The sequence below is a fragment of the Betta splendens genome, chromosome 8 (genome assembly GCF_900634795.4).
Source record: "Betta splendens chromosome 8, fBetSpl5.4, whole genome shotgun sequence".
NCBI lineage: Eukaryota > Metazoa > Chordata > Actinopteri > Anabantiformes > Osphronemidae > Betta > Betta splendens.
Window position 1 is genome coordinate 3,693,287 of NC_040888.2, and position 25,461 is coordinate 3,718,747.

Sequence of the window (25,461 nt, forward strand, 5' to 3'; positions counted from 1 at the left end):
GACTGAAGCTGGCGCTTTGATGTAGGAGCTGAGCATGTTGCACAATGAGCATTGGCATTTTAATGGCTTCTACTGTGTGTGTGCACGCACAGCTGTGTAACTTTCCAAATAAAGAGCTGTAAATGTCTGTCACTTTGTGGCCTGGTCTGTTCTTACTGATTACACTTACACAGTAGTTTACCTCCTTGTTCATGCATCCCATCAAGTCTGAGTTCTGTAGTTCTATATATTTTGGAAAGTTAGTCCTTTTCATAGTCATCGCTCTCCTCCTTTAACCCCCTTCCCTCCTGCTTCCGCTCCCTGACACATCAGTATGACGCCACTGGGTTTCTCACCCTCTTGCACTGCTCACATGCTCCGTTTGCAGCACCACACCAGAGTGAGTCACAACATTAAAACATGCTGCAGCCTAACGTCGACCTTGCCCACAGCTCGCTGACCAAATAGACCGGGCAGTGAATCCACCCGGCATGTCACAGCAACGTGGGTGTATTTAGATCCCTCTCCCCTCACTCCACCTCCACTCATCCTCTCATCTGTCTGGCTGCCCTCGTCATTGTTGTCAGAATGATGAGCACTGTCAAGCAAGTGCTGGGTTTTTATACTGCAGTCGCTGCTATGACGTCAGGCGGAGGCACAGAGAAGCAGAGGGAGATGTCGGGAAGCAACAAGGAGACGGACAGAGGTTGAGAAGCGTAGAGAGGTGGGAGGATGCAGAGAGGGAGAAAAGGAGCGAAAGCTGCGATAAGAACCACATGTGTGAAAAAATACACTGGAGGATGATGAAAAGCATGAGTGAGAGACTGGAGCGTAACAAAAGGCGGGATGGAGAAGAAGAAACAGAGAAAGCAGAAGGAAAGGAGGAGACGTGGGCTGATACATTATTTGTATGAAACAACAGAAACCTCAGGCTCACACCCTTTATATGTAGGCGGACTCTCCGTCAGCTCAAAAGCCTGCGCGCACACACAAGCACATAGGACAAGGGTTACTGAGACGTCCATTGCATCAGATGAGAGACGCTATGGATTCAGATGATTCAGCAGGTTATACCATCAAACAGATGAGAGACGAACAGAGACAAAGGAGCACTTGTTCACGTTGGATCAATTTGCTGCAGTCTTGCAGTTTTTCTCCAGGACAGGAGATAGCACTCTTGCATTATATCAGGCTGCAGACAATTAAGCATGTATGTGGGCCACACTGGAGTGGAATGTACTGTAGATGCAAATGTGTGCACATGCAGCCATACATACTGTATAATAACAGGATGTACTTCTATTATGATATGAATCATGCTGTGCATGCACAGTGTTTATCTGCATCTGTGTTTTATAAAGCATCTAGTCACAACTGACCATTATATCAAAAATGCAACAAGCAACATACAGTAAACGCCATGTAGGTTTATGTAACATATAAAATGTGGATTTGGCCTTTTGGTTGACGTAAAAGCTTTTTTCTTAAATCAGGCTGGCTTTTTTGTAGAGTTTTCAGTCAGCTGTCTTTGAGACCCTCTTTTGGGATGAAGAGGGCTGTAAGTGAAGGGCAGGAGTTTGGAGAAGTGCCACTCAACTGCAGGAGACTTCTCCTGAGTGGTATCAATTTGCAGCATGACTTAAATTTGAACTGTATACTTTATATGGGTTTGAGTACAGTATGTGGAGCAGAGGAAGCTGGGGAAATGGGAGAAAACAACGCCTAACGTGTATTATTACATCTTTAATGCACTTCATTACACGTTTCTGCCTTTTACCGTCTGAGCTCGCCTTAATATTAATGGAGGTCAAGTCAGCTGGGAAACGATGCACTGAACTGACACGTACGCATGCAAACCCATGCACGCGCCGTGGGAGACGATGTGAGGTAAAGGAGGTCGGGGCGATGATGGATGCGATGGTCAAGCGGGTGCAGGGGCCGGATTTACAACGTGCCATCAAAACTTCAGGGACTGTGATCACGAAGCCGCGGCAGGAGCTGCAGACGCTCATTCCACGGCTGCATATAAAAGCCTGGAATGAATGCATCGCCGCGGTAACACGTTTTATTTCTACCTTAACAAAGTGCTACACGAAAACTCCGCCACCGGCTTTATCGCCATGAAAGGAGCTCCGGCAATAAAACAACAGAACTGCAATGTGGCATCAGGTCTACAGCAAACGCTTGAATCTAATGCAAAGTGATGCAGTCGTCGACAATAATAGAGGACGCTGCATCCAGCAATAGGACTGGAAGTGTCCTTTGCAGTATTGTATTTGTCACCAGGCTTGATGGTAATGTCCTCTTTGTAAAACAGTGATGTCACTTCACTCTGACCACCTGCTGTGGCCATTTGTCGCGTGTGAGGCCAGTCAGTGACAGACACAATGCAGGCTGTGGATCCCAACACCTCTGCCATCGCTGCTCCCTGCTTATATGCATTCTGTCCGTTGGTCGTCATTAACAGTGTCCAGTATAATGAGGAGCAGCACGTCCACCTTCCAAGGCGTTCCGTGTTACACCGCTGCTCCAGCTGTGCAGCGCAGCTCCCGGGGGAGCGCTGCGGAAAGGATGTTAATCTAGGTTTAGATTTTCACTTACTTATCGCCAAATTGTTGTAATCATAATAAAAGCAAGCAAGTCGCTGTCTGCACAACTCCATAAAATCCTTAATTTTCTCCCTGGGAATCTCTGTTCCTCAATTATTGTGAAAGCACTTCATGGCTCGACTCAGGTTCTTAGTGTCTGCTGTTGTTGGGTGGTTGCGTCGTGATGCTGTTTAGTGCTGAAATAATACTGTAATAATGATAAAAACTAATGTTTGGGGAGTTTTGTGTTATGGGTTGAAATGTTTTTGGCACCTTTTGTGCCCTACGGACTCACCACACAGCCCGTTTCTATGTATCACTGATTATTGCCCTGTGTTATTGCTGTCTTGGGGAAGCTGAATGTCTGACTGGATAGGTCACATGTCCAGAGCAGAGGGTTTATGAGCGGGAGGACTATTCTTCATTTCATAAACTGCTGCAGTAGATGCCTTCGTCAGCTTACGTCCATGTGCTCCTGTAATACCGCTGTGCCAGAGGTAGGATTTCATTAGAAACAACAGCGTGGTTTGGTCTAACAGCAGGGGGTCTGGGCTGCGCAGATTCATATTATCTCCTCTCGCATTAATGAAGGCTTGTGCTGAGTTGAGGTGTGAGTCAAACACTACAACAAGTCCAGCAGGTGTCTGAGGCCGTGACTTCTACACATCTGTGTGTGTGTGTGTGTGTGTGTGTGTGTGTGTGTGTGTGTGTGTGTGTGTGTGTGCGTGCGTGCGTGCGTGCGTGCGTGCGTGTGTGTGTGTATTGAAGAGCAGCGCATCCTTGATCCATCTGCTGACTTATATCACGGTTATAATAACAATGAGAGCAGCTTTACTCGTCTGCATTGGACACAAGTGCTACAATCATATATTCAGTTTGGAAAGGATCAAACAAAGGATCTGATATGAAGCCCTAATGGGCAAAAAGCAGGGTGATTGTAAAAATGCGAGCAAAACACTATCAGTCAATGTAGTTGTTATGAGGTAAATGACTTAATGCAGATCTGGTGTGTGCGCTAATGCTGCTATAAACAACAGATGGCCTTCTCCTGACTGCTGCTGTCGCAACACGCAGGTTTGTTTGTGTGATTTATGAATATGTTTCTCCCCAGGTCATGATGGCTGATGGTGTTCACTGTTGCAATCTATAACAATAGCATTTTCTTATCTAATCCCAGCAATCATAATCTGTTGTGTCTGATTATGTCAGCGTGTTCTCAGACACACACACACCTAAATGTTTGACATTAGACAGTTTTTTCCATAATGTTCCAAGAAAGCAAATCTAAACACGCAGCTGCGATTAGGAACGTGACTGTGACTGTTCGTAACTGTTACTACAGTGTCTGATCCAATTCTCTTTGGCTGCGGGAGCACGTAAAAGCCAGGAGCAGGTACTGTGGGAGCACTCAGCGGGGGGTAATGTCAGATAATGGGAAGGAACAGGGTCTCTGATACACATCAGCTGATAAAGACAGCGCTGTTTGCTTCCTGTCAACACTCTGGCTGCTGACAAACGCTCCCGGGTCGTTGTGTGTATGTGAGCATATTTATTTGGAGGGAACAAAATTGCTACACTCAACCCCAATTCAGACAGAGTTGAGAAGCTGTGTAACATTCTCCATACGGCGAAAAGCGCAAGTGCAATAATTAAAGGTGCACTGAGAAACTGTCATTATTCTGTTAAACACGAGTCTTTCCTGAATGAGGAATCCAGAAAGCAGCGTGTTCCTCTGACGGCGCTGCCCGCTCCCCAGACACCAACCCACGCCCGCACCATCACACATGCAGGCTTTTAAACTAAGCTCCACTTTAATCCTGAAGACACGGCACCCATGGCTTCCAGGAGGAAGGTCACCATTTTCAGATCTGCCACAGCCCATTTAAAATGAGCTTTGACCCAGAGGAGGCGGCAGCGTCTCTGGATCCTCCCGGGCGCTCACAGACAGCGCTCTTCGGACCCCTGTGATGATGTCGCTCACAGAAATGCCTTTTGGGCTTCTCCTTTGCACAAAGAGAGATTTCTCCAGGGTGCAAAGTTTGGTTGGAGCTCATACAACGTCCCAATAGGTAGTAACAATATGCGTAATGTGTTGTAATTGTTGGAAGGATGCAGGTGAAGCTGTTGTTCTCATGTATTTGGGTGTAGCAGGGTTCAGAACCTCCAGGTAAAAGGACACTGGGCCTTTTTCATCTGAGTCTGACTCACTTCATCCCACGGATCACGGCTCCGCAAATTTAGAAAATCTGATAGCTAATATTAAGTTAAAATGGTTTGTGCAATTTGTATGCAAGTACTTGAAATGCTACCGCAGAGACCTCATTAAAAGCACGGCGTTTTCATTAAAGCCTGTTTTGAGTAAACACGACCCAGCGGGTATCTGAACTAAAGGAGCAAGATTAATGCCTCCGAGTTTAAACGACCAGAAAGTGTCCACGACCGGATGATTCCACACAGTTTAAATCCTGGTGAGTCCCCACCTTCAACTGGAAGTGGTGCAGCGAGGCAGCATTAACAATGTTTTTTAGAATAACCATAACCATGATTTAGAAGCTCCCATCTGGCACCAAACCAACCTCCTCCTGTCCATTTAGGCTTCAGTGCATGTGAGAGAAGCATGGCAGTAAGTTTTGTTTTATCTCCTGGAACCGTCTGAGTGGGTGTAAATTAAAATACCACAACCGCAAGCTAAATGTGGTTTTATAGCGCGTGTCTTAACCCGAGTCATTTGTGTAAAAGGAGAAGTTTATACCTTGTGAAACACAAAAAACGAGCTCAGCTGGAGCCAAGAGTCGCCGCTTCTGCCACCTCGCATTCATCGGGTCCTTCTGCACCACACGGCTTTGCACCAGTGTGGCCATATGAAACGCACAACCACCAGAGTCCAGCGAAAACATGCTTTTAAGCCCAGGACAAGTTGCTCTTCGTAGCTCGGCACTTCGCTTCCATTAGCTGCCGCCAAATCCAGGAGCAGGCGACGGCGCCGTCGTCGCTACATGCTACATGCTACATGCTACATGCTCATGCACGCTAATGGAAGCTGAAGGGCCTCGTGTGATTACGAGCACGGTTTTAGGAACATGCATACTTCATGTACATGTACAGCAGCGCCTGTGAAATCAAACAGAATCTGCAGCTGGTTGGAGTCACTGGCGCTGGAGGCTCAGAGGAGTCATGCATCCAGAGGGTGAACGGCATGAGATGAAATGTGGGGTTTAAGGAGATCAGACAGATACGAGGGCGCGTGACCGTTTTATATGCATCAGAAACATCCCAGAATATGATCTGACGCGGGAGGAGGCTGAGACTGGTGTCTGGGCATCAGCACAGTCGCTTTACGCCCTGGAGGTGATCCTCACCTTGTCTGGGTGTTTAGATTCAAGCCTATTGTAAAGTATCGCAGGCATCTTATAAATAACAGCCAGAATCACTTTAGTCTAATGTCAGTAAAGGCGGAAATCCAGCCAAGAAAAGGATGCGCTGACTTTCTAGTGATACGTCAGAACAGTTGCGCCTTTTTTCAAACAGACAATGCTTTTCCATGGGACGACTGCTACCTGAGTCTGATCAAATATTTAGGATGCTCCTTTCACATCGTTCATCCTTGAAGCCTCAGCTCAGGAAATCAAATATTGAACGCTTGAGATTTAATACAAAAAAAAATGGAGCTTGCGCATGTACGATATTTACACAGAACCACATGTTGAGGCCTTTTTTCAAGAAGAGGTCGCCCGGGTCATGGCCCGGGTTCGACCGCGGCATCCATTTCCTGCTAAGCACTTTAAGGTCAGCGGAGGTCAGGAAATAGTCGCGCTGCTCCGCTCAGGTCTGCGGTGCGTGTGCACCAGCAGCACGCGTGTTAGTGAAACGTACAGCATGTAGTGGAAGCACTGAGACCAAACTTTGATCCTGGACGTGTCCATTAGAAATGACTGCAGCCAATTAGACATTAGAATGAACAGAAGGACATGGAGCCTTTTGACTTTAACCACATCATCCTCCACGTGTGAATAATTCATCCTCCACATCACATCACTTACAGTCACACTGAGTATTTATGCTTTTATCTATAACGCAGCTGTCTCGGTTCCGTCACCAAGACCTCCTGTACCTCGTCTGTTTCATCCCCTCACTCCTCTTCCTCACATTCCTCTCCGTCGTTATCTGCGTCAGTCCTGTCACACTGCGTCTTTGTCTGCTCTCAGCAGACAAGTGTCAATCTGTCGCCTCCCCTCTCTCTCCCAGTCATACGTCCACGTCCGCGGTTCTCCGTCCCCTCTCGTTCTGTCTCTCCAGTCATCCGTGCCCTTCTCCTGCACACACACACACACACACACACACACACACACACACACACACACACACACACACACACACACACACACACACACACACACACACACCGGCCCCATCTGCCCACTCTCTGTCCTCGTCTTCTCCAACTGATAACAAGCAGAGTAGCGCGGCTACGCTACGCTACGCTACGTGCCCCCCCCGCTGCACACGGATAATGTGAGCGGCGAGAAAGCGGGAGGCGCCGACACGCAGGTGCTGCAACGCGTTCGTGTTCACGGAAACAGCCGCGCAAACGCTGACAGAAAAACATCAGTTGAACCAGTTTTACCACGAGCACTCGACCCGGTGAGAGCTCCGGTGATGAGCCGCCAAACATCAGCTTTCTAATCAGGTTCAGGAGAAGGAAGACGTGAACTCCCTGCAGCTCGTATCAACTGTGACACGAGAGCCGACAGGTCACAAACGCTCGTCAAACAGAGGGGAGGAGAACAAGGTGCTGCAGGTGACTCATTAAAAAGGTGTTAATCATAGGTTTGAGTGGAAACGCGCTCTCACTGTGACTCCCGTGAACAGGTTCACACTTCTCTAGGCGTTAACTAGTTTGTATTTGCACCTTTTAGAGACAGAGCCAAACTGGTCGTCTGTGGTTAAGGTCCCATTTGGAGCCGCTGAACTCGCTGGCGGCTGTTTCACCATGTGCTTCGGCTCCGGCCGCACTCGCAGTCCGTTTGAGTGCGTCCTAATCGGCGCCTGCCGTCGGCGCTGGTGGTGTGACGGCGCGTGAGGAGAGGCCCGGGTCCGTCTGTGCCCACGCGGCATCAAGCGTTACTGCGCTGACTCTGACCTCCGACCTCTGGAAGGGAATCGATTGGGAAAAAAATCCCTCCGGGCTCGAAAACGCGCCAGAGATGGAAGCAGGACGTAACAAAGGCACCGGCAGAGAAGAGGAGGCGACTCCTCTGGGGGGTAATTAAGGGTCTGCGTCGCGCGGACATGAGAGATGTGCGAGAGGACGCAACGGGAGGCAGCGAGCAGGAGGCGAAGACTCACTGAGAGGAAACATGCTGGAGCTCGCTGAGCGGAAGGGCAGCAAGGAGTCAGTGTCTAAAGCACGAGGAGCGCGTCTAGACCTGGATCTGGACTCGAGATCAGAACAAGAGGTTTGATAAAAGGTTCTGTCAGCGTGCGAATGGACCCGCACTGACCACGAGATCGACTCTGTTAAATAGTTTTGATTATTACAGTACGTCTTTCACGTGTTTCCTGTTTCTCCAGTGAATTTTCTTGAGACGTTGAGGCGTTAATAAAGTATTTACTGTTTATAACAATGAAATATTCATCTAATATGAATCATTTCTTTGTGCTTAAAGCGAAACACGTTGTGATGTGTTAGTTTTAGAGGCTGATCTGTTCCACCCACAGCACATACATTCACCTCGTGACCCACGAATCCCACGATTTAATCAGACATCGTGCCGACGCGCTTGGAACTTGAGTAAATGAAACGCTGAAACGTGAGGATTGACCTGCGGAGCTCGACGCAGCGCAGCCGTGTCCAGAACGAGGCCTGGGCTCAGACCGGAGCTCCCTGGGGATCCTGCTCCTCCCGGGGGACGGATGCACGGCGTCCATCCTGTAACGAGCAGCGTTGATGCTGTTACGTCTGACACGCGTCACAGAAGCGCTGATAATTGCTTCATGTCACAGAGGGTCACGGGGGACGTGTTACACCGCTAAAACCTGCTGTTTCTGTGTCATCAGAGGGGAACGCGGAGGAACGTAATGTTACGTCTGATGGTGGAGCAGTTTCACTCACACCCCTGAGACCGTAACCGACGACGACGCCCCAGCGCCGCTCCAGCGAGATGAATTCGAGCATGAAGATGATTTGAAAACGTCAGGGTAATGGACGCTGACAGTTGGAGGCTGACTGCGTGTTGGGTGCTGTTTCCCTTTCCGAAGGAGGTTTGGTGCCGCTAGCGCTCGGCCGCGCGGGCCGCCACTCGGTTCTGGGCTCCCCGGGGTGTCGTGGTGAGTCAGGTTCCCTGTCGCAGCGCATTCGCTCCGACACAGCCGTGCTCTGGGGAGTCCATGACTGATCCCTGCGTCCCGCTGTGTGTGTGTGTGTGTGTGTGTGTGTGTGTGTGTGTGTGTGTGTGTGTGTGTGTGTGTGTGTGTGTGTGTGTGTGTGTGTGTGTGTGTGTGTGTGTGTGTTTGCGGGACACATGCTCCGTGTCCCGTGTCCTGACAGACCAGTGAAAATCACTGCACTGGTTTACTGTTTTTTTACTGGTTAGCACTGGGCCAGAACTGCTGGGATTTAAAGCCTTTTTGGGGGATTTTGCACATTGTCCGGCTACTGACGAAGTGAAGTCCGTTTCTCACCCAGGGACAGGCGGGCGAGCTGAGGTGAGCTCAGACCCGCCAGCACAATGTAGCAGGGTAGATTGTCATGGTTCTACAAACCGAACGACTGTTCCTCTCTGTCCGCTCTAGTGGCTGCAGGAAGAATTAGCAGCTAAACACACGATACAGAGTGAAGCCAGTGGTTTCGCTGACAGTCCAACATGTAAAGTCTGACGTGTCAATGAATAGTGTTATTGTAGGTCCAATGAAAGCTGCTTACCATTATTATTTCCAAATCGCAGCCGTGTCAGTGTAGTTGTTATCAGATAGACTTCATTTGCAGCCCGTCCTTACATTGCTGCTATTTTAACTCACGCCGGTGACAGGACGCTCCCAGGAGACGGCCGTCAGCGCCTCCTGTCACACGTAGCGCTACAGTAACAACCATCTGGTCCGGTCCAGCAGTCGGCCTTTCTGCGGTATATTAACATGAAAATCAGTCGTGACTTTTCTGGCATCTTCTAGCTTCAAGATGGTGGGAGTGATAATGTGAGCCAGATTATTGTTCTCCAGCCAACACTCAGAGCCTTCGACTCGACTTCAGTGCGTGTGTTTGCGTCAGTTAGAAACAAAGCGACTGAGCTGCCGCTTTAGGCAGAACTTTCCCATAATGCCTGAATAAATCAGGCATTATATAAAAGCATAGAGTGAGAAAGTCAGAGTTTTCCACTCGTGTGTGAGGTCAGTTCATTTTAAGTATTTTTTATCTTTAGATCTGTTCATTGACTAAAATGAGATTTAGGCAGTCGTCTAAAATATAGTAAACATTCATACAACAACGACAGTGGTACAGTTTCCTAAACATGCAAATGTGATGTTAGGTAAACTAACAGATGCATTTGTTTAATTACTGTACGCTTAATTCACTACTTCACAGCTGTTGACTAATTGTCTACATAGTGGAAATGATCTATTTATTGTTCATAATCATATGGAAGCTTCATTTGGAGCATTTGTGGAATTATCAACCGTGACTAAAGAAAGTTCCTATGCTGCTACTGAAGAAGCATCACACCACTAACGCACTAATGAGTGACGTGAGCGTCACACGCTGCCTTATCGGAGTCTGATCAACCTGCGTCTGCTCAGACTCTGCAGCTCGATGCATGTTAATGACCTGTCATCCTGCAGAAGCCAGTCGGCATCTTTCATCGGAGGAGGATGTGAGAGCTTTGTACTGTGTATATGTGTGTGTGTGTGCGTGTGTGTGTGTGTGTGTGTGTGTGTGTGTGTGTATACGCCCACGGTTGACATGCTTCTGTCTACATACAGTGCAAGAGAGCTGAAACCTTTACAGTGGCCCCTTCAACAATGCAAATTGTCTTAATCATGTTTTTGTGAGCAGTCTGACTTTTCCTCTGCCCTCCCTTTCATCTGCTGCCACACTCCCGCTCCTCCTCTTCCCCTGTTGCTGTTCTTGCAGTAGGTAGATAATTACAGTCTGCACATACGCACACACACGTGCACACACTCACACCCACTAGAGGCCTTGCATGGAGAAATAGAGCACATTAAATATTTATGCCAGCACTCTGAGAGGTTATTCCTCCTTGAAAATTTAATGTCTCTTCCCTGGTAGAACCTCAAGAACATATATATACATATACACACACGGCCTCAGGCTGGAATTCAATGCAGGACATTTGAAAGATATATGAACTTGCATATTCTTACTTAATCTCATACTGGCTGTCCAAATGTCTGTTGTATATAAGTGATGATTATCTCATACACAGCATGATGTCAAATGGAACATTTTATTTTATCAATTCATATAATAAAAAATAACATTTAGCTAAGTTTTGGAAATCACGCTCAGGTTTAAAAGACTCATCTAATCACCTCCTCTTCTACTGGATCTGTGCATAATATAATGTAATATAATTACTATATTAACTTTATTGTGTACTCAATACTATAAGAACGCGTGTGTGTGTGTGTGTGTGTGTGTGTGTGTGTGTGTGTGTGTGTGTGTGTGTGTGTGTGTGTGTGTGTGTGTGTGTGTGTGTGTGTGTGTGTGTAAAAACAAAAACATGTCAAGCATTTAATGAACACCTTCATGTCCCACGAAGAGGACAACGAGGTCTGCAGCCGTGACAGCTTGTCAGCTGGGGTCCGTAGCGTGATGAACTCCAAGTGGAGCATGACAGGCCTGGCAGTGGGCTGATGGTGCACAGCCTTCTGGGAAGGTCAGTTCTGCAGGCAGGGGGAGCGAGGTAAAGGTTAGTCACGATGCAATAGGGATCCCAGAGATTTAATCAGCTCATGTGACACAAACAGGCCGAAGTAAAATATGGGAATTTATTTGAAACTCTCTGAAATTGTCAGACAGTCAGACTTCACACTCTGCAGTTTTTCCATTTGCTATCGGGTGGATTCTGATGTCTTTATGTTGCAGTTATTCGTGTTCCCCGACTCTACAGATATTGGACATTGTATTGACCCACAGATCGCTCTTCTCTGCCTTAATCGTCTTGCTGTGGTCCATGTGTGTCCATTTCAGTTCAAATAGTCAATTAACAGCGAGTCAGAGACCACATTCACCTTAGTGATTAAATCCCTGCTTAGTGTTAAGATGAACAAACTCTGTGGGCTCTTTGTTCACCAACCTTTGTATTGACTGCCCACCAGGATGGAAACAATGCGGCCATTGCTGCTCATTGAACATAATCAGATGTTTGGGGAAATATTTTACAACCTATGTGTGAACGAGCCAGCAGCGTGTGGGCGGAGCCCAACAGAGGCGACAAAGCGTGTTATTGTTTTGAAATTATCTGTATTAATGTGGACGCATCCTGTTATAGCAGCACGACTCAGCCAACCCAGTACAATATGTGCTTTTGACACATATTGAGAAATTGGCTGCGCAAAATACAATCATCCGTCGGCGCAACAATCCCAGCGCTGACAAGAAATCACACCTTCAGCTCTTAGCGTGCGATGGAACGAACGTTTCAGCTCTGCCACCGTTTAGATTAAGATCCCACATAAGTGAGAGCAACATCACGTTGGCTGCAAACACATTCTAACATTAACAACACATACGTGTGGACGACGCCGTCTCTGTGAATCCTCCATATATCTGTGTATATGCTGCACAAACACACACACACACACACACACACACACACACACACACACACACACACACGAACACCGATAATAAAACTAATGAACTGAAGCCTTAAGCTAAGAGATGGTCCTGGGAACAATAACTCAGCCCAGCCCCAAATGAGCTCACAGAGCGGCAATAGTTGTTTTTAATGAGTGTTCCAGTTTACTTTATTGTTCACATAAAAATGCATGAAAAAAACCAACAAACTCATCTAATAGAGGCTAAATCAGAAAGTTGAAGAATAGGAAAAGTTGGATTTTGATATTGAACACTTTTAACAAGCCTTTGTTCTAAAGCCAGTTAAACACACAAGTGGACTAATATATATCTAATATATATTATCAATTAACTGAAAGACTCCATTTGATTTGTTTGTTTAATATTAAAGCCATTAGAAATAACATATAAAGCTGCTTTATTTATTGCTATTTCCAGCCCAAGGTTGGTTTCACTTACTGTAGAAGCGCTTGTGGCTCCCTGGTGGCAAAGCGACTGAAGCCAGAATCATTACTTCCTGCTCATGGCTGGAATTACTTTTGATGCGCATTATATTATTATGACAATTTGCCCAAGGGTTCGACTTGAGAATCACTCATGTGAACACGCATCCGCGTAACAGCGGCTGCGCCGGGCGCCGGAGGGGCCTCTCGGCGCCGCCGCGGCGCTGGTGGATGCGCGTTGAGCAGCGCCGCATCCGTCTTAAGCCGCAGAGTCAATACGCGGGTTCTGCTGTTTGTTCAGAATCTCACAGGTGCAATTACGGCACGAACGGTACGTGCTCGTCGGCGCTAATGGCCTTTGTGTGTGAAGCTGTGACGGGAGCAGCTGCTGCCTGGCTTCGCGCACGCCGGGTTTCGAGCAAAGCTCCCGGGTGCGTGAGCGCCTGTTGCTGATTATTTAGGGCTGGATGTTCAGGGGTCCGGGCTGTTTACAGGCTGAGCTAAGGTCTGGCATCGCCGTGCTTGAGTGAACAGCGTGTGTGTGTGTGTGTGTGTGTGTGTGTGTGTGTGTGTGTCTGCGCCTATAATAAAGTGAGTGCGCCGACGTTGACGGAGTGCGAGCGGAGTCTCTGCGCCTCAGATTCTAATAGATCACCGAAGGACAGCGGCGTCGTGAAGAAAGGGCAGCACGCGTTCGCTCCGTTCCTCCTCCTCATCGCGGCCTTCGTCGACTTCCACAGGGATCTGTAACACAGGATTCAGCTGCTCTGCGTTGTTAGTCGGCTCATTTGTTAGAAAGCGGGTTTGGCAAATGGAAAACAGCAAGTGGGCAATAAAACAGAAATATTAATATGGTTTTGCAAAAGTTTAACTCAGCTGCTGATAATGAAACTGCTCATTCTCAACTTTATATAAATAAAGTCACAATATCGATCATCAGCAACATTAGGAGGATAGTTTGAAATGATCCTTTGAAAGATTGTGGGAGCCGTTTCCTCGACATACTGTACCGTCCCACTGTATCTGATCTTTACTTACAGGCTGAACTGGAGCCAGCGGAGCGAGGAACACCCACGCGCTGCTCTTGCATAATGGAGCGGCCTATGAACAAATACGTCTGAAAACACATTCAACATTAATCACACGTCATTCATATTCAAGCGCGCTGAATAAAACATCTGACGGAATCCTGGAGTCCAACAGGTTCTAATTGGCCCGATTGGTCGCGTTTCGCTCATTTGCGTCATGCCGACGGGACGCGTCGGCCCCGTTTCCCGACGCACGCGCGTCCGACCGCCCTCGTGCGCGGTTTCTTGTTTTTCATCGGGGTTCGACCGGTGTCGGCGGCGGCGGCAGCAGCAGGAATGCTGTTATTATCAGAGGTAATTAGATCAGAAATACACCACAATTATCTTGGAGACGCGGCGCTGCGTAATTAAAAATGATTGGCAGCGTCGCAGCTCTGGATGTGGAGCATCAGGACAGAACCAGGCTTCTACTAACACACTGTAACGGGCCCAAGTGGCTGCGGACCCGTCCTGCAGACAGAGCCTCAGTGTTGGAGCTGCGTGCTTCTGTTGCTCATGGTTCTGGTTCCTCTGGACCCGGCTGTTGAGGCTGAGGCCTTCAGCCAACTTCTCCATTTTATTTTCTGAGGGGGGGCTTGGTTTCTACGCCTCTGTAGCTCAGGGAGGCCTCGACCTTGCGCTCGGGCGTCTATATATCGCTGTAGTTATAGAATAGAATGAACCTAAAGTGAACTGGAATCGGTCGGCGTGGGATTCCTGGCACAGCTTCTTGTTTCTGGCCCGCGTCCACCGCACGGGAGGCAGCAAAGACAACAGTGTGCACGGCACAAGAGTGGTGGGGCTGTTATTTACTGCTAAACAAGCAGGCTGCAAATAGACAAGCTGTCTCAGGGAACGACTTCCCATTAGATGCAGTTTAGTGAACAGCTGATTGTATGAGAGGATCTCACACAGGGAGGCAGGAAGTAAAGAACGATGAACGAACGGAAGATAAGGACGGATTAAGGAGTGGGGGGAGGTTTAAAGGCGACGAGGGTGGAAGGGAGGGATGAAGACGCATTCAAATGAGCGTTAATAGTTTTAGAACGGCGCCGGGTGATGTGATTCCTGACATGCTTTTAATGCGCGGGCCGGGATGACACACACTGTTCAGAGTAATTACATGGTGCCATGGGAAGCCTTTAAATCCCCGCCAGCAGCGGCCGACTCCGCTGCACGTCACGGCCACGTCCCGTTCGCCGGCATTCGCCACAGCAACGCGGGCGCTTTACGTGAAGTTGCCGAGTCAGCAGAAGCTAAAGATACTGTATGTTGTTGTGTATATGCTGAGGTCCACGTTCTGTCTCCTAAAAATATTAATAGAGCTCAGCTTTGCAGGATGCGACGCCGTTGCAGGTTCTAACTTTGTTTCTGGGTGATGAAGAAGGTCAGACTCTGTGTCTGCATCTTCCATGTGAGGGCTTCACATCTGCTCGGGGGACGGACTTTGCAGCTAGCAAAGGCTAAAGCTAAGCTCATCCCTGCTGTTACATCAGAGCGTGTGCACAAACTAGAATTTTCATCCAAATACACAATTTCATCAATGTTATCGTGCATTTTACCCCAATCACCCACAAGACAACAATGAATAATCATCTGTATATATGTAACTGTCCATGTGAGCTTAGCTCCTCATTTAATTTTCTTACACAACAATAGCTGTGCTCAAGTCTCAGGCACTAATACAGTACAATGTCAGCATTTTGCACGCGTAAAAGCAGAAGTGTTTTAAAAAGGCGAAGGCTTTTTCTCTAGAGAGCTGCTGGTGCAAATTACACAAGTTGTTTTAACTTTGTGTGAAGTAGAGTTACGGAAGGGAGCAGCTCTCCCCCTCTGCATTTCAAACGCCACCTTCTAAAGAAGTGAAAGGAAAATATAAATGTTTCTCTGTTTCAAACCTCCATCTCCCCAACCTTGAGGAGAAACCACGTACATGAGATTCTGAGGAACGATCAATGACGGAAATGTTTTATTAATACTCCACTGTAGGTCTTTTTGCTCCTTTCTCCTTCTAGCAAAGTTTTTAAAGTTTCTACCGGTACAGTAGAGGCTCAAACATGCGCTGCACACTTTGCTGTGTGTGTGTGTGTGTGTGTGTGTGTGTGTGTGTGTGTGTGTGTAGGTGTGTGTGTGTGTGTGTGTGTGTGTGTGTGTGTGTGTGTGTGTGTGTGTGTGTGTGTGTGTGTGTGTGTGTGTGAGTGAGGTCAAAGGGAGATTATAATAAGTCTCACATTCTCTGGTCAATAAAAGCCGTGGAGTTCCCACAGTATGTTATGGTTTTTATCTTTGTTCCCTTTACTGTCTGCTACTTTAATGTCTGTGTTATTCTGCCTGCACACACACTTACAGTACAGTGCACACGCGGCGCAGAGACACAATGACAGCAGGCTGGATTAACCGATGTATAGTCAAGGGTTAATCCAAAGCCCCAGGTGATAAAGAGCTTAACATGCATGTTTCAGGACTTATGGATATTTAGAATATGGACTTTTCTGTAGCTGCTGTTTCTCTCATGAAGCTTGAGGAGGGACTCTTTCGTCGGAGAAGCAAAAGGTTTAAAGAGGGGGGGGGCGAGTGAGAAAACAATAAAAGGATGTAAAATGGAGGGAGGGAGATCCACACAGTTAATATGCTGCGATATGAAACAGAGCGTTGACGAAGACGTGATTTACAGGGAGGAAACGCTGGCAGTCTGTCACTGTCATTCAACGGTTCATTGTATCGAAACTCTGCCATAAATAACGTTTAATCACTAATAGCAGTGGCTGCTTTCACTACTGGGTGGAGGTGCTTGGTAGAAACATGCATGTGGGATGGCTTCACCTCTGGCAGCTTACTGACGGCCTCCTGCTCTAATAGTTTGTCAGACAGACAGAAAGTAATTGACTTTTTCACTCACCTTGTTCTTTCACGGCGCTGCCTTTTACCCACTATGCTGATGTGAGCATCCATCGGCTCAGACGCGGTGGAATTTTACTCATTTTATCAGGTCAATCGTCAAACTGGGAAATGTAAAAGCAGCGTACTGTATATCTTAATGTGGCCTGAAGTTTAAAGATCCCCTGACTTCTCCTCATTTTGTTCTTCAATAAAAAATCAAGGACATTTTCAAAATCTTGATGATCATAAGCTCTGATTATATGGTGCATCATGTCTAATTAAATATGTTGAAACTAAAGTGGGAGCGCTTATCTGATGTGCCCTCTGAATCAGAGGGATTCTCCTCATCACTGACTATAAATGCATAACAGAGAAATAGAGGGGTTTAATCTCTAATCACAGAACTAGAGCTACAGCTTATTACAGCGCTGAACACACTGATTCACCTTAAACGTTCAACGGCTTTTTTCTAGTTTGCTCAAGTGAATCAAAAACACAGTTTTAGATTTTTAAATACAAATTTATTGCAAATATAGAAATAGATCTTTTGTACAGAAATTGCAAAGCAAAACTAAATGTCAATATCAGCAACAAACAAATAATAAAATCAAAAAGCCCTAAAATGTTCCTGCTGCATCAATCTGTGTGTTATCTTTCCCTTTTGGTCCCTGAACCAGGAGGAAGAGCCACATTAGATTTGAACAGGGAGCTTCATGTGATGCAGTGATGGCTGCCGTCTGAACCTAAAGACCCCCTGAGCCTCAAACCTGGCACAAAATTACAAAATTCTTCCTGTCACATTAGGGTTCACACAGATGGTGGTTATAACTTCAATGGAAATGACACTAATAACTAATTAGGGTATAATAAATTCATATTTATAAGCATTACCCCCTGAAATGGTTTAAAATGAGTGTTTAACTTTCCTTGTGTGTGTCTCAGTTTGCAAACCCCATTAAACACATTTACTTGCTCCTGAAAATAGAGAAACTCAAACCAGTCCAGCGACTAAGTGGGGTTTAACACATTTAATCCTTAGGAGCTCTGCAACACGTCTGTTTCATGGTACATGTCTCTACACTGACTTTCGCCACTAAACATAATCAGTGGAGGTTTTTGTTGCTGCAAACCTGGGAAACATTAACGTTTAAACAGAGCCGTCCCAGGAAATGAAGCCCTCCGTGGGCTGAGGATGGCTCCACTTTCCTGCCTTCCCTGTGCAACCTGAGAGCCGCGCCTGGAAGTTGCTGAGTTTCCAATCTGTGGCTCTGACAAGGCCGATCGTCTGGGCTTTTGGAGTAGTACAGCACTCAGTTACTGCATGTGCTCGGAATAGCAATGGATGCGAGCGGCTGCAGAAAGCATCGCCTGTTCCTCTGACGCGGCACAGCATAACGCAGTAACACAGTTAGAAAGTTTTTACCAGTTTGGATTTGGGGATATATAAAAAAACAGCATCAAGCATGAGTTATAAATGAGCCTGTAGGCTTGATAAACCAGAAGTGCCTTGCCTGATTATGAAGCAATTTAATGTAAAACAGTGTAGCTAATACACCATGGCTGTGTTGAGCCAACTTAAGAGGTTATTGCAGTTTACTTTCTAATTAATTAGGCTTTAATATGCGTCAGATGATTGAGCCTGCTATGCCGCTATGTTCATAGAGCCAATAAATGTAAATGAAAGTGAGTGAGAGAATTATAACCATCATCTGTGACCCTTCACAATGGAGAAGGACAGGGTGCAGTTCCTACTGTACCTGCCTCAGACCTTTTACCAGCTCTTCTCCCAGATATGGCTAAACGAGTAGCAATGGATGCCGCAGTGTCAGCATAGAATAAAAAGCAACCCCAGCGGGTAAGAATGTAAATAGAAAACATCACAGAGAATAAAAAACAGCTAAAACCTAAATGTTCAAATAAACACTGGTATTTCAGCCCCTACGGTTTTTGTTTTCAATTCACATCCACTCATTGTACACAACAATATATTTTGTCTCTCAAAAAATACAGGGAATCATGCAAATATAACAACTTTTCTTTATGTAGTACACTGTGTTATGCTTCCTCTGTTGTTAAACCTTTATAACATATGTCGTTACGAGGAACTAAAAGGTGATCCCTGGATTCCCAATGACACCCGCGTCCCCTCCGAGCATGAAGAAGAGAAACAGCAAAGTAAAGACAAACGGCCAACTCAAAGTAGAGTAACACACAGACATGTCAAGATCAGGCTGAGTATAAAACATCCATAGAAGCTTTTTTTTTAACCTTAGCATATTTTCTTTTATCTAGTGTACAAAATTCACAGATATTTCACAGATTGTTAAGTCCTTTGTCCATCTTTGGAAACGGAACCTTGCAGAGTTAATGCATATTGTGTTAATGGAAATGATCACACACGCACGCACACACGCACACACACACTCACAAACACACGCTCGCACACTTTGGGGTGATTTCAAATGCTCTTCTGCTCAGCCAGCTACAGGTAACTGTACATTTCTTTGCCAGTGCATAAGAGAAAACAACAGCTGCCACGTCGTTTTTTTTACTTCACCTTCGCAAAGAAACGCACGGGATGCTTCCCCATTGTCCACATTTGGCACAAAACTCACCCACCTCCCACGCAGGAAGCTAATGGACTTAATAGAGGATTAGACAAAAGGTCTAAAGACACAGAATGAATGGATTTGCAGCTGACTGTCAGTGCTAAAACCTGTCCCGGAGCAAAGGAAGCGGCCTGTCGTCAGGAACGCTGATGTTTATGCACGTTTGGTAATAACGCTCTGCTCAACAGGCCCCTGATGCACACGCACACGTGTGTTCACCCGGTTCAACTGAAGCAACCTGCTGGTTGGAGCACTGGGAGTCCCTTTAATCCCAGATGTCTGCCCGCACGCAGCCAAACACCTTCTGCTGCTGCTCTCGTGTCTGTGAAGACCGGCCCATTACCCGCCGTCCACAAAGGGCCTTTAGCTTCGTTTATTCTGACTCACCGCTTCCTGCTCCATGTGTTCGGGCGGAAAAAGTGACAGAATTTCTACAAAATTGTGCAAATTACACATAATCCATTGAGCTGTTTTTGTTATTCATGCAAAGAAAGTTTAAGGATTAAGTTAAAGACGGACAGAATAATTAGAATGATTCAGTTTTAGTTATTAACCTCAAATAATGATGATTGTTCATTAAAGCAATGCTTCACTTGTTTCAAGGACAGATCACGTTGATAGAAGTTCACTGCAGAGCGAGAAGACGGAGACTTTCCACAAAGGTTTTTTTCTAATGGAAGCATTTAACTCCTTTAGTCATTTAGAAACTGATTAGACATAAATCCACAACCCATTTAACTGATTCATTATTTAAGAAACTAAAGTTCCGTTTAATTGGGCCAAGGAAACATCAAAGGATTGAACTGCGAATGTGAGTCTGTGATTTTCTGCTGGTACACATGCAGAGATAGAAGAGGCAACCTGCGCCAGCCTCCTCCTACAAAAGGATTAAACATTAATAGCACATAAAATGGATTTCTCACGTGGATTGCCTGTGGCTCTGAGACTAACAACAAGGACGAAGCAAAAAAAAAGCATCATCAGTCTCCAAGTGAGGCCTGAACGGCTTCAACACGGACGTGGAGTGAGGAAGACATGCTTTTTGTTGGTTTGCTTTTGTTGGGGACAGTTTTGTGTGGGTATAATGACAGAGCTGATGTTTCTAGTTTTGCCTGAGGTTTTAATAATTCAGTGCTTAGGTTCTTTGAGCTGGCTTTAACTCGAGCGTCTACTTTACTGTATTGGTACAGAATCATCATTCCTGTGGAAATACTGAAACCTGATGTCTTCAAAAGCCACAACAAGAAAATCTACTATCGTTAATTCTGTCTGGGCCGTTTGATCAATTATTGATCTGCTTGATAGAGTAAAACAAATGTTGAGTTAGAACTTCTCACGCTCTGGTGCCAACGCACAGATTGACTGTCTGCTGAATGGAACTAAGCAGAAAAGCACTTGAAAACACACCTGTGCTCTGAAAAAGTAGCAAACGTGAAAACGGCAATAGAAAAATGGATGGAATTAAAAGTTGCAGACGAGAACAGTATTTTCTGTCACATCACTGCACTGTTACGTCGCTGCACGCGTCCATTTGTGTAAACTTGTAATGGCAGTTGAGAAGTTAAACATACTCTGAGTCAATCACTTATCTTAAATGATAATAAGCTTTATGGGAGGCCAACATTCTTCAAGGCTGCGTGTTCTTCTCATGTATGAGTTGCTTCCCAGACATGGATGACAGTGATACACTTGTAAACACTTACAGAAGCCTCCAGGGGATATGAGCACTGACACAATTACACACAACCCTTTTGTTTGCATACTCCTTCCTGTTTGACCTGCATAAGAGTCAACCGCATATAAAAAAAAACTCAACATAGACCCACGTTCTCCCTGCAAGGAGGATGATTAGCACCCAGCTCCTGCCCGACCAACACTCTGAACCTGTGGGAGCAGGTTGGGGCAAACAAATGAGAATAAAAGAGAGACAAACACGTTGAAAGAAATGAAACTCGTCACCGGAGCATGTTTTCTCATGAATATAGCCTTCACCAAAAATAAATGGAGGAGGAACATATTCAGATTCACATTTTTACTGTGGGATGTCACAGATGTGCGTCACCCGGTGGTACGGAAACGAAGGCTGACCTGCTGAAACCTGCTTTTGTCTGGATCGGTGAGAAAATTGTAATAAAGTAAATGTATGGATATTAGATCATGGCTGTTACCAGGAGGCACAATGCTGATGGGGGATATCTGAGCATTTCAGTCATGTACGCCTGGGAAAACACAATGGACGTTGTTAATATTTATACATTTTTCCATGCCATTAACAGTCTTGTCACTAGACAAGAAATTGACAACTACTAATTTAAGTCAATTTGGGGATATACAATATAATCTGACAAGGCATGCCAACAATGACCACTGTGTACTACACAGTCACAAACACAATCATGAGGCATAAAACACATGCCTGTCACAACTTGGCTAATTACGTTATCAACAGACAACAAATGTATTCATTTCAAGAACAGACCAGACACGTTGGCAGTAATTAGGCGTGTCTGTTCCCTCGGCGCCTCGGTCCTATCGAATGTTGGAGAAAGGATTTGGAATGTGCTGCGGTCTTCGTGTTGAACGATGTAAATAGATTTAATAATAATCTACTTGCAGTGCGTTCACACTGGGCACAGAAGATTATTCACATCTAAGCTCGTCCCGCCTGTTTGTCATTTATTCCCTCGCTCGCTGTCGACTCTCTTGGTTTCTGTTCCGTACGAGATCCAGCTAGGCAGCATCGTATTCATAAAGGGAACGTGGTTTGGGCCTCAGCACACTTTTAAATTACTCTCAATTCTGCTCATTACTCGGGTAGATGTTCGTGTTGTTTAGTTGGGAAACGTTTCGCATTAAATCGTAGTGGGTTGAGTTTATTCTCACCCTTGTGAAGACCTCCATTCCTACCAAGCTTTTAGTTATTTTCTCCCTGGCAAAAAATACTGCGACAGATCTTATGGAGAGGAAAGGCCTGTATCAGATTTTCACTGAACATCATAAGTTTCACACAGTCTCATTCCTTCACTTAGACGCCCAAACGTAGGCAAGTGCGAGCTGCAAAGTGATACAGCACCCGAAAGAAAGCAAGAAAACACGTATTGGATCACACAAACCTAACATGAAAGGTATCAACCTTTACCTTTGGTAATTACCCAAAGCTGAAAACATGGCACTCATATGATCACATAACATGGTCACTATTGAATTACACAGTTGGCATTTTTTTCTCCCTGTGCCAAAAATAAATCACAAGTGTTAAATCAGAAGAACTCAGAAATGGTGCTACAGTGAAATGTAAAACAAAACACCACCAGTCTCATATCGCAGGCACTGTTTCACAGTCCTTGCTCTTAGCTCGATATTCTATACACCTTGCATGCCAAAAAAACCCAAAGGCAAAATTTATTCCTACATTTTCCTCTCTATGAGCTCCAAATTGTTCCTCTGCCCCCCGGGCCTGTCAGGGAGACGAGTGTCCCGGCGTGTTTGTCACAGTCACAACTTCTGCTGCGCCGACACGCCCTTCCAGTAATCGAGAATGTCATGCAAGTCCTCACCTTTAGCGAACTGCACCTTTTTCCGAAGGGCGTTCCCCGCCGTCACGTAACAGGCCTCGTCCCGCTGGCCCTTCCGGTAGGGACGAAAGCGTTCCCAGATGCGCAGCGAGCTTTCTGAGGAGTACTCCGGGCTGGAGGAGTAGCCAGAGTAACTGGAATGGTGGCGGGCAGGCGATAGCTGGGAGTAAGAGGCTGCGTCTCTGCGGGAGCGTGTCAGAGGCTTGAGGAAGGAAACCCTCTGGGCCGGGGAGCCCTGGTGGGAGCCCTCATAGTACAGGGCCGGGACGGAGTGGCGATGCTCCGAGCAGTGGTAGTCCTGCTGCACCTCCAGCTGCTGCTGCTGCTGCTGCTGCTGCTGCTGCTGCTGCTGCTGCTGCTGTATTTGCTGCTGTTGATGGTAGTGGTGTGACTTATGGCTGTCCTGATTTTGGGCACCAACACCACCACTGTCGCAACCACCACCACTCCCCCCAGTACAGCTCCCACTCCCCACCAAAGGCAGTCTATCCAAGGGCTCCCCACAGCTGATGGGACTGGCCCTATCAGGGTACTGCTGCTGCTGATTGCACGCATCGGGGCTCCTTGGCTCCGGAACATCCAGACTGTACACCCTGGGCCCGCCACGCTCCTTGTCCCGACCCACGGAGCCACAGGAGGTGGTGCTGCACTGTTTTTTGACGGCATTTACGATCACCACGGCCGCGTCTGCACTCATCTGCCGCTGGATGGGACGCACAGCGGTGGCTGGCGGAGGGGGGCGGTACGGGGGACTCACGACAAAGCCACCGCCACTGATCCCCGGGCGCTCAGAGAGAGGGGTATTGAGGGCAGGGAGTGGAGGTGGAGGGGGTATTTTGTTGGGAACAATAACCTGGCATGCCTCTGTCAACCCTTGAGACAGTGGTATTAGGCCACGGGTGAGGGAGGATGCACTGTTAGGAGGAGGTGAAGTAGGGTTGGAGGAGGCTGCAGGGTTCGTACAGGCCCCCGAAGAAGAAACTGCTGCAGCGTCCAGCTTCAGCGCATCAATACAGTTGTTGATGATCTGATTCACCTTGTCCACCTCCATGGCGATGGTGGAGATCTCCGATGCAGAGCCGTGTCCGTCATCGTCCGAGTCTTCGCCGAGATCTGTTCCGTCATCGTCCCTCAAGTCCTCCCCTCTCATTCCTCCATGGCCTCCATCTCCCATCCTCTCCATCCCGGCCCCTCCAGTCCTGACATCCATATAGTTTCCTTTACTCGCAGCCATGGCCTCTGAGAAGGCAGTCGCCATCTTTTCCACTTGGGGAATTGATGAAAGTCTGGATGAACTGGTGTTGGCTGAGTGCAGCATTCCTGAGCTGGAGGACGTTGACATGGGCAGTTTGCCTCCGTGGTGATGCTGGTACTGATGATGCTCTCTGGACTGCTCTTGAAGCTTGTGGACAGCTGACGGATCATTTGCCACGGCAGCCGCCACCTCTGGGCCGTAGCGCATCTCCAGAATGGTTTTCTTGACACAGATGGACTTCCTCTTCTCATCGTGCATCCGCTTCTTACGCAGACAGTAGTAGACAAAGCCTAATATAATGAGCATGCCAAAAAGGCACCCCACGATGGTCATGATGTAGTGAGTAGTGGTGGAAGGAGTGGGGAGCATGTCATCATGGTTAGGAGTTCGAGTGGAGAACGTAAGGCAGGTGTGGTTGTAACGCTGGGAGTTGCGGATGGACCCCACACAGAAAGTGTAATTGTTGTGCGGCCGCAGCTTGTTCAGTGTGATCATCTCCTTCTTGTTCTTCAAATTCATGATGTCTGACACTAGCGTGTGGTTGTATTGTGTTAGAATGTACATTTTGCTAAAGGGCCGTGGGATCTGCACAAGAAGCGAGGCTGACGACAAAGAGACGTGATGGAGCTTGATGCTGGGACTGAAGCTACCGTGCTCAGAGGAGGAGGAGGTGGTGGGCTGCAGGTATGGCCCCACAAAGCCCACGTCCGGCCCAATCCCAGAGGGACCTTCTAAGTCCGGTGGGAGAGAGGTCATTCCTGGGATCATCACGCCGTCTCTGCAGTGGTGAAACAGGATGTTTTTGGCATTCCTGCCAGCGTGGCCAGACACAATGGGACTCAGTAGGGGGTAGCCGAACATCTCCCGGGGCGTCTCGCACTGAAGACGGTCGTAGGTGTGCGTGACGTTGTTGAACGACTCCAACCACAGCAGGAAACTGTAAAGATCACAGCCGCAGTGGAACGGATTTGCCGCCAGCTCGCACACCATGAGGCGATTGAGAACCGTGAACGTGGACGGATCGATGCGGGCCAGTTTGTTGGACGACAGGTCAATACTGCTGAGGCTTGGACACTCCCAGAATGCATTGCTGGCTATAGCCTCAATGAGATTGTGCTGGAGGAAGAGGCATTGCATGCGGCCGAGTCCTCTCATCATACCCTCAGTTATGTTTGTCAGTTTGTTGTAACCCAGCTGAAGAACCTGATAAAACACAAACGAAGTAGCTTTAGGCCATTTACCATTGTTTTT

At 47.0% G+C, this 25,461-nt stretch overlaps 1 protein-coding gene across 3 annotated transcripts in view; it reads right to left on the reverse strand.

The window, feature by feature from the left end:
• Nucleotides 1-17,270: 17,270 nt before the first annotated feature.
• The window catches only part of LOC114860081 (protein phosphatase 1 regulatory subunit 29), a 40,059-nt gene continuing 31,868 nt past the window's right edge, over nt 17,271-25,461 (reverse strand). For all 3 annotated transcript variants that reach the window (XM_029158365.3, XM_055510850.1, XM_029158367.3), the window contains one exon: nt 17,271-25,413. In XM_029158365.3, coding sequence (XP_029014198.1) covers nt 22,876-25,413 — 2,538 coding nt within the window. In that variant the 3' untranslated portion in view covers nt 17,271-22,875. The remainder of the gene's footprint in view (nt 25,414-25,461) is intronic.